At 33.3% G+C, this 10,652-nt stretch overlaps 1 protein-coding gene across 1 annotated transcript in view; it reads left to right on the top strand.

Moving 5' to 3' along the window:
* The window catches only part of LOC100953094 (platelet glycoprotein 4-like), a 37,066-nt gene extending 29,885 nt beyond the window's left edge, over window positions 1–7,181 (top strand). The window contains exons 8-13 of the mRNA XM_003782806.3: window positions 2,385–2,454; window positions 3,465–3,652; window positions 4,406–4,524; window positions 5,531–5,604; window positions 6,114–6,168; window positions 7,023–7,181. Of these exons, the coding sequence (XP_003782854.1) occupies window positions 2,385–2,454; window positions 3,465–3,652; window positions 4,406–4,524; window positions 5,531–5,604; window positions 6,114–6,168; window positions 7,023–7,181 (665 nt within the window). The remainder of the gene's footprint in view (window positions 1–2,384; window positions 2,455–3,464; window positions 3,653–4,405; window positions 4,525–5,530; window positions 5,605–6,113; window positions 6,169–7,022) is intronic.
* The last annotated feature ends 3,471 nt before the right edge of the window (window positions 7,182–10,652 follow it).

The following is a 10,652-nucleotide window of genomic DNA, read 5'->3' on the forward strand; positions in this document are numbered from 1 at the left end:
TGTTCTTAAATGATCTTCCTTGGATTTATAGCTTGCCGAACTTCTTTCTGGGCTCAGCTCCCTGTCTTTGACTTCATAGATTCTGATTCCAACCAGTTTTTCTTCCTTTGTTCAGGAGCCTCTGACCAGGGTTGCTACCAGTCGGCCATCTTCCCAGAATCCCCGAGAATGTTTGCTTTTCCAAAGATATGATTGCTTTGTGTATTCTTATCTAATTCTAACAGTCTTGTAGAAAAAAAAATAAACAGCAAAAGCACTGTTGAGTTTGCTTTGCAGGGTTTTGAGCTTCGTTCGGGTGGGGAGTGAAGAAATTCCTTTCTAAGTAAAGCATTTCTGGAAATTAATTTTCAAGTCCTCAGCATTACTAACACTAGTAGCTCCATAAATATAAAATACTTAGTTCTTAGATAAACTAGGGGTGAAAAATGCTGTGTTGCTCCCAAACGGTAAAGGATTCTCTGGGGTTAAGGGGGAAAAGAAAAGCATTAAACAATTTTACCCAAAGTAGGGAAGCAGATAGATTTAAAAAGAGGCTTAGCTTAATTAATAACAGTATAAATACTTATGCATGAAGCATGAACTTAAAAATATTTAAGAAGAAAATAGAAATAATACAAGCCAGGTGCAGATGGAAGTAGAACAGGACAGAGAGGGTGGTGCCTGTGGCTCAAAGGAGTAGGACGCTGGCTCCATATGCCGGAGGTGGCGGGTTCAAACCCAGCCCCAGCCAAAAACTGCAAAAAAAAAAAAAAACCACCAGGACAGAGGATATTTCCTGTCAGAGAATCTTAGTGATAGGACTAGAAAAAAGAGTAATGAATGATTCTAGTGTATGTTCATCATGATTCAGAAGTATATCTTATACCTTTAATAAATTTGCAAAGACATTAAAATGAAAAGTATTGATATGCATTTAGAATGTGGCTTTTGGGGTAGGCAGAAGTTCTCCTGTGATCATTGCCCATGCTAATTTCTTGGTATAATTATGACATAGTGTTCGATGACCTGATAATGATTTTTTTTAAGTTTTTCAAGGTGGTTTTAATTGCTAAGGTACTTGAAAGACAACTGCTTATACAAGGACTTATGTAGAGGATTTTCCAACTATCTCAATAGCAGAATCAATCAGGGAACAAAACCACAGATGTCATGTTCTATTTCACTTCTTACAAGAGTGTGAATGATGATAGGGTCACAAAGTAGACACACAAGAAAAAGAACCTAGAATATGCCATTTTAAACAAGCACATTCAGTAGTAGCTCATAAAAATATTTGCATATTATCAATTGGTGATATTCATTTGAGGAGTTAACTGGTTATTTTTTTAACATATCCAATGTGTATCCAGGATTATAGCTATAGTAGAAGTCAATAAATGACACTTAGAAATTTGTGTTTTCAAAACATCTTCAGGAAATTAGTGGGCAAGCTTAAACAGTTTTATAAATATTAATCACTTTTTAGGTCAGATAAAAATAAAAACAATGTGGATATGGCAGGGGTTCAAAATGAACTCTGTGGTACTCATGGGGTAGGGCATTTCAGAAACACAGTTACAGCTTTAATATTGACTCTTTAGAAGTTCTTTGTATACTAGGGAATGTGCGTAGGGCATGAGGCTGTGGAATATGGTAGCTACTAAACACATGTGGCTGTAAAGCGCTTGATATGTGGCTGTTAGGAACTGAAATGTGCTGTAAGTCTAAAATGCACACTAGATTTTGAGAATGTACAATATCCTAATATTTGTATTACTTGTATGTTGAAATTATGTTTTAGCTGTGATATATGTAGACCATGGAGTACTATTCAGCCATAGGAAAAGATGGAGATGGAGACTTTACATCTTTTGTGTTTATCTGGATATAGTTGAAACACATTCTTCTTAGTAAAATATTTCAAGAATGGAAAAAACATATATCCAATGTACTCATACTAATAGGAAACCAATTTATAAACAACTACGGACCCACACAAAATAAAGCACACACGTATAGTCCAGGGAGGAGAGAAGACATGGAAGATGGGTGGGGGAGGAAAGAGGGAGAAGGGTGAATCTCACCTAGTGTGCATAAGGTGAGAGTGTTCAGCCTGCCCCCTGAGGGAAGGGCTCAGCTATTGCTGAACTTGACCTTAGAAACGAAAACAATGTAACCTGAACATTTTTACCCTCATGTTAATCTGAAATTTTAAAAAATGTTTTGTAAGTATAGAAGTATTAGATTAAATGAGTTATTACTTTTCAAATGTGACTACCAAGTAAATTTTAAGTTATTTAGGTGGTTTAAATTTTTTTTCTATTGACCATATTGAAATAGACATTTCTAGATTTATTTCTAGACTACACCTCTAATCACTTGCTGCTGGTTTGAATTTTCAACAGATGGAACCTCATTTCCACCTTTTCTTGAGAAGACCAGGGTATTGTACATCTTTTCCGCTGATATTTGCAGGTAAGACAAAGACATTGAGGTATGTCTATGATTCTGATCTTTCTTCCTCCTGGTGCTAGTTAGGAAAATTTCTGGATTTCTTAAGAATAAACACAATAATACAGATTTCATAATGTTTACTTACTTTTTGCAAACCATTTTCTGCATCCTTTAATGTTTTTAATAAAGTAAATCATTTTCTTTGTCATTTCTGAACAGGAGCTAGTTTTACCCTTCTTTTACAAGTAGTCTGTTTAAGTCTACAAGGGCATGCCCAGTCTTTCTAAAGATGTCCAGAAAAGATCATGGAAATGTCACAGGATTGTGAAAATTGACATGCTCTAATCAAATTGGAGGCAGGGAGCCCAACAGCTACCTCAAAATTATTAGAGCCTTTGTCACTACACCAGAGACCCAGCGCTATCACTGAGGACTGTGACTGGGGGCCAGCATTTAATCTCCCTGAATCTTTTCCTAATGTAGAAAACTGCAGAATGCAGCATTTCCACTTATATGAACACCCAGGGATTAGAAGAAATGTGTACTAGGCCCTAGGACATTGCCTGGGTTATGGTGGAGACTTGGGAGGTGACAGAGGGGAACAAACAATGTGTCAGGCACTCACCGACCTCAGCAAAGGCACAGCCTTTCATTTCAGGCTTAAGTCATCAAAGACAGAAAGTTTTATTTCATTAAATCTAGGCACAAAGCATATGGGGACAGTCAGAAATATTTAACCTGTAGCAGAAATTGACCAAAGATGTGACTTCTGTATAAATATTCATAAGAGAGGTCATAAACTTAGAAACTTTCGGGAGCAAAGGTAAAAATAGTTCTTAATCAGGTATAAGCTCTGGTGTGTATTTAAATTTCCCAATATTTTTTTGGCTGTGAATAAAACAAGGATTTAAAAAATTCTAACTGCAGTACCCAAATTTTCTATGTTAAAGAAAGAATATGGAGGAAAAAAATCCTCAGCATCTAGTTCAGGCTCCTGAAAGGCAGCTCTTTTATGTTTTGTCTGTGTCTAGGTCAATCTATGTTGTATTTGAAGCCGACGTTAATCTGAAAGGAATCCCTGTGTATAGATTTGTTCTTCCAGCCAAGGCCTTTGCATCCCCTCTTCAAAATCCAGACAACCATTGTTTCTGCACAGAAAAAATTATCTCTAAAAACTGTACATCGTATGGTGTGCTAGACCTCAGCAAATGCAAAGAAGGTGAGTAAATATTCTCAGTTCACAGTCCATGACATGATTTGCAACATTCTTTAAAATGGGAACTTTACCCAGCATCTAAACTTTAAAGTAAAGTCAGAGAAAAAGATAAGGGCAGTGGCCAAAAACCTGTGTTAAGTTTGTAGTGTTTTAAGTGTTACAAAATTTAGTTATCAGGTAAAACCACATCGGTATTTCCCAGTGCTGGTTGTAGAGTCAGAATAAAATGAAAATAATTTCTAAAACACTGCGAGTGTCTCAAGTTACTCATTTGTCATTCATCTTTTTCCCTAGGAAGACTAAATATTTTCACTCTGTCTCTACAACAAGAAGTAACTTAATGTCCAAAAATTGGAGTCTGTTTTATCCTGCTTATATTAATCATGCTTAGGGGGGTGTTGATGAAAACTCTAACACATTCTTAGTCTGTAGAAATATTACTACTTGAAACATGAACACATTTAGTTAAAACTTTATGTTTAGCAGCTAAATTTTACATGTTGAAAGTTGACACCTAAGGGATATACGACAGACGAAAAACAAACTTGTTAGGAGTATGCAAAATTTTAATTTTGTACAATAGCGACCTGAGGTAATGATTTTCTCCTTCTTTCCCACCCTTATCTCTCATATTTTTCAAAGCCAGTGTTGTATCTTTTTACTTAAAAATATTTCTTTGCAAGGGAATGTTTTTGAGTAAAATGTGAAAAGAGGGAAGTTATTTACACCCAGGTGACTCTTAAAACTCGTCTGCAGGAAAACCCGTGTACATTTCACTCCCTCATTTTCTACACGCGAGTCCTGATGTTTCAGAACCGATTGAAGGCTTAAACCCAAATGAGGAAGAACATGGGACATACTTGGATGTTGAACCGGTAAGCAAATATATTATCGATCTGCTTTGGTTGACATTTTTTTTAGAAATAATATTGAATGAAAAAAATCTCATTAGTCATGCTTATTGCCCACACTTATTGAATCAGGTTTTGCGTCAGAAAATAACTACATTCATCTTCTTATGAGTGTTGTTTATGAAATGCAAAGAAAATTAAATTTTAATTCCAACATATGGAATTCTGTAAACTTTTTTAATAAATGATAAAAATAATTCTAATTGGCTTTAAACCTTATATAAATTACAATTCTGTGCTTCTACTTAACAACAGATATTGCTTATATAAGGAGTCATTGTATATTATGTGGAATTAAAGATTTTATAAGAAATTAGGGCATTATTTATTTTACTTTATATTAAAAAATATGTAGAATTGTTACAACATAATAATATATTTTTTAAATTGTTTTTCTATTTTTTTTTGGGGGGGGGCCAGGGCTAGGTTTGACCTGCCACCTCCGGCATATGCGGCTGGCACCCTACTCCTTTGAACCACAGGTGCCACCCTTGTTTTTTTATTTTTCTTTTCAAAAGTTAAATATAATTCCAGAATTTTGGACATGTTTCAGGTTAAATGATAGTTAATGGTATTATAACTAAGGATATATGTATTCTGAATGAATATACGTTTGTCCATGGATGGTTCAGAAATTAAATGAAGTACCCGAGCGCTTACATTTTGTATGTGTTGTTATTTCATTAAAGCCATTTTACATAAATCACAAATATAAAATGACAATATTAAGTTGGGCTAAAGAACTGTGTGTGTGCTTAGGTCTATGTATGCACACATATAATGTAACTCTATACAGTTATGTATGAGATCTAGTTAATAGGTCTAGTCAATTAACTTTTACACATTATACAAGTATCCTGTTTTACTTTAAGTTCTATATTTTTCTCTTCTGCTGTAACAAGTTTTAGTATAATTTTAAAATAATATTTTAAAAATAAGCTGGTAATTATTTTAGTTGTTCTCTTTTTAGATAACTGGATTCACTTTACGATTTGCTAAACGGCTACAGGTCAACATGTTGGTCAAGCCAGAAGAAAGAATTCAGTGAGTTTCTTAAAAAAGGTTATTGTTATACAACATGTCTATTATTTTCTTGTAAGAGTGTAAGTCTACAAAGGAGAAAAGAATATCAAATTTCAGCTTTTTAAGCATAACATCACTAAACTATGATCACTAAATGCTCATGACAACTTTCACCTTTAATATGTAATGTTTTGTTTATTGAAATATTATTCACAGATATTTTGAAATGGTTTTCATTAGCATTTTCCAAGCACATCTTATTTATTTAGGCGTCTACATATTTTCTGTAACTATGAATTTCTGTGCTTGGAAAATGGTAAGTATAATTAAGAATCTGGATTTGAAGGATTTATTAAGCATAAAAGAAGTCTGAGAACAGTTATGCTGAACTTTGAACAATTCATGACAGGTCCCAGAATCAAAGAATGCACCAATTCTGAACATTCGTTTATTCTAGTAATTATATTTATGTATATCATAAACATTATAATATGAGCTTATACTCTCATAATTTTTGATGTATATTACAGAGCACTAAAGCATCTGAAGAAGAAATATATTGTGCCTATTCTCTGGTTTAATGAGGTTAGTATTTTAATCTAGTCACTCAAAAAACTTCCTTGTAAATAATAAAGCTTTTAATATTTCTAAAGCATGTGCATTTGAAGTTGTATGTATAGATAAGTTTACAGCTCCTTGAAAGAACCTAGTTATTTAGAAATATGACTGTGTTTTCAGTTTTTCTTTCTTATAAATGCTTCCTATCATGTAGTATTATCTTCAAAATGGATCTAGCAAATACGTTTACATGTCATCATGTTTGCCTTAGAGAGGAGGCACTTGCATACAAGTAAATCAAGACTCACCGAATATTATAGCACTGATAAAAGCCAACTCTGCTATAAGACCAGGTTAGAGTAAGCTGAGAAGTCTCTCCTATTTCCTGACAGAGTATTTTTAGTGTAAACCACTGCATTGATTATCCATAGGAAGAGCAAACGTGTTGAATGAGTCTTTAGAGCGAATGAAACTGTTGATCTTTGCTTTTTCCCTCTGTCACTGGGAAACATCTTCTGGATAATTGGGCAATAGTTTGAAGACAGTTCTGAAGATCAATTTAGTCCTAGTACAATAAAGAGTTCTGATACAGCATGTTTAAAGGGAGAGGGGTCATCTTTCACTCTCTGAATGCTTGTCACTTATTGCGCCTTTGACATGCATAGGTAATCCCCTTGGCCCATTGACTTGTCTTAAAGATACAGATGACTAAGACCTATATAGGGTTAAAGATTATATGTATATATACTACTGTGTGTATACAATATATATTACTGTGTGTGTGTATATATATATATACACATATATATACATATATGTGTATGATAGGAGAGTTAGAGTATTTTCTTCACTAATCTACCCAAATAATGCTAATTTTACAGACTGGTACCATTAGTGATAGGGCGGCAAGACTGTTCAAAGATCAAGTGACTGACAGAAAGAACTTCTTTCGCCATTTAGGAATCATCTTACTCATTGTTGGTGTGGTGATGTTTGCTGTTTTTATGATTTCATATTTTCTATACACATTAACTATGTAAGTAAATGTGTGTGTCCATATATACATATGTATTGCTTAAGTAACATGAATTTATATATTACTTGTATCATTTCATCTAACACGCATTTTACATTAGGCCATAAATATTTCTGGACATAATTTAGTCAATCAATTTTGAATGAGCAAGCAAGACCTAAATTTTGAATGTCAAGCAGATCACTAAATTGGATTTTTAATTCTGGGCATTATAAGATAAAAGATTTAATTATGATCATTTCCAAGTAGCACAATTACTTTTATCTCAAATTCTAACTTATTCTCTTCTCACTTCTATAGCTAGTTAATTATTTAAAAGTCAGAAAATTTAATACATCATTGACCAGGAAAGATTATACAAAATTAAATACCATTAATATGTGAAGAGATCGAAGTTAAAAAGGGCAATTAAGCCAGTTACAAATTAATGGTGAGACCTAAAAACATAAAAGAAAAACATGCTATGTGAGAAACAGTGAAGTGAAAATGAATTCTAAAACAGTATGGCTGCTTGTAGATATGCGGGCCATACATTTTCCAAATCCATGATGTATACCTTAGATTTTAATGTGAACACCTGCTAAACATTAAAAGACTTGACCTAAAATTTAAATATGTTGGTACAAATAAATAGAGAGAAATCGTGTTCAACACAGTAAAACAGAATCACTCAGAGTTTTGAGGGGAAAAAAAGATAAACATGACAATATTTAAGAGTTCTGGCAAAATCATAAAAGGAGTTCAGGCCTCTGTGCTTTACATAGTAGTATTGCTCCTCCCCCCATTAATAAACAGAAATGAATATCTGAACTTCCCGCCTCTAAATAAAGGCATTTCTTTTGTTACCACGGATGACATTTGCGTGGCTTATGGGAAAATTTTTTCACTTTCTCCATCATTTCCACCAATACTTCCTTCCCAGACTCTCAAAAAAACAAAATACTCAACATAAATAAAAAGTATGCTTGCTATAAATATCACAAGTTCAAAACAACTCTTTTCTACATCCAGACTGGTGACCTTAAGCTGTTTTGTGTAGAAATTTAGAATCTGTCACTGACGCTAGTAACTAACCTACATTGAGCTTTCACTATGTGCCAGTATCACAGTTAACATTTTAGATGAATGAATCGTACCATTTTATCCCTAATACAGTCTCCCTTCTGGATACATGCCATGAAATCAAATATTGATAGAAGCAAAATTGTTCATTATGAAAATATAAGTCAATTAAATTGATGATTTAAAAAAATAAGGTAGAATTGGGGGATAAATAATACCTTTTTTCTGGTAAGACTGTTAGTTTGTATCTGGGGAGACAACCTAATTTTCTGTTCTGATTATTTCTGCCACTATTTATTTTCTGAAAAGGAGATGGAATAATTTTGTCTATAATTTTTTTGGACAGAATGTTTTCAACATGATCACCTAACACATTCAGATCTCAAGAAATAAAGGAAATACCTCACTACCTTTAGTACCTGCCCAATAGCAAGTTATGCTTAAAGATATTTACAAGGCCACTTATATAATTGAGAAAAGTGATTATCCACTGAAAAGTAAAAAATACAAGAACAAAAACAGATCCTAGTGGGAAAACAGGCTTTTAAACAGGAAATACAGAACATTTATAGATGCGTCCATCTAAAAGAAATATAAAGGAAAGATCTTCAATTCTTGAGAAATGGAGGGCTGAGCTATGTAAAATTGAACTCTTAAAAAAGAAACTGGATGAGTAATCATGTACAGAGCGATCTCCTGTATATTGTGCCTGTAATGATGTAATCATGACATGTTATGCCTGAAATTTCAACATCTTCATATAGCAATGATGTAATGACCTTTAGTTATCAGAATAATTTTGGCCTATATTTGTCTTTATTATTATGTAACTAAATACATGTATATTACAATCTTACTGATTCCTCAGAATGTCCTTTCTCAAATTCTCTAAAACGTATGGAAAAGGAAAAACAATTGATACACAAAGATATGAAAGATTATATTAAAAACATACAGTAGGAAAAATAATTCATTAAAGAATGGGAGATTTTTAGATGAAAACTTAGAGTTCAGAAGTTTGTGTGTGCAGGCACGTATTTACTGTGGTGAAAGTGGGACACTGATTCACAGTAGTGAGAGCATCTAAAAATGAGTTAAGTTTAAATTTGTACCAAGTATACAAACATTGTACTTTTTCCTTTTATGGCTCAAAAGTAGCTGTGTTTTAAATATTTGTGAAAATAAACACTTCTGCTAGAAAAGAAGATTTGTCTTTTATTTCTCAATGTATTGGACTTCCATGTTTTATATCACTACTAGAATTTATATTAGCTATTATTATCTACTCATAACTTCTTTACATATCATTCCTGTTTTCTTTACCCAACTATCCTCAGATATCAATACTTTATGTCTACAAACTGCAAATAGTCCATTCTACATATTTGTGAAAGGGACTTCATGTGACATCAGTAGGACAAATGAACATGTGTGTAAATCTTCCTTTTTTATTTAAGTGAAATCTGGAAGAATAATCCCTGCATCTCCTGGGAACTTGTTAAGATTGCAGAATCTGAGGCCTTACCTCAGAACTACCGAATTAGAATCCTTAGTTTAACAGGATCTTTAAGTGATTCATAGACACATGAAATTTTCCAAACTCCTGATTTAAATCATATTGAAGTTTGACTAGCAGCTGTAACAGTTTTGTTTGCCCTGTTTCTGGCATTACTTTTATTTATCAACAGAAGGATATTAGAGATCAAGGTTGTATAAGAATACCGAGAGGAAATTTATTAAATTTGAAAATGTTGCTCTAAGAATTTCACTAAGTTTTGTCATTTTCCCTGTTGAGCTTGTAAATAGCAATGATATTCTCAGATATCAATAAAGCTAATGTATATGGAATAGTAGAATGCAAAACGGTAGCAACTTTATACTCCCTGGATTGGCTAAAATTGTGTTATTTGATCAACTGAACAATATTCATGATAAATATTCATATTTACTGTATGCAAAGTAGGAAATAAGGACAGGTAAGAAATACTAAAATTGGAGATATTGTCTAGAATTTATCTGAAGTAGAAATTAACCATCTGAGTATAAAGACTCTTCAAGATCCAGTAGTCTTACATTTTAAATGAATTATGATGAAATAATAACTACAGAGTTTTACTATGGATGAAAACCTAAGTCTGATTGCTTTCTTGCTGCTTGTCTGCACTGGAGTAATGAACAGGAGAAAAGGAGGAGGCAAGGAAAAGAAGACTATAAAGAGTTAGTTCATGATGCAGAAAGTCTGCCCAATTCTGTAAGTGAATGAGGCTGCTCTGGAGGAAAGTTGAACTTGGAATTGTCTAGGCACAAAGTGCCAAGCTTCCAGCTATGATTCTGCCCTAATTCTATTTTCAGTTGATACAGTTGAGGATTACGTATGGCCTTTGAGGAAAGCTGGGTCTACATAACAGAGAAG

This window comes from Otolemur garnettii, unplaced genomic scaffold (genome assembly GCF_000181295.1).
Source record: "Otolemur garnettii isolate 467f Iridium unplaced genomic scaffold, OtoGar3 scaffold00005, whole genome shotgun sequence".
Lineage (NCBI taxonomy): Eukaryota > Metazoa > Chordata > Mammalia > Primates > Galagidae > Otolemur > Otolemur garnettii.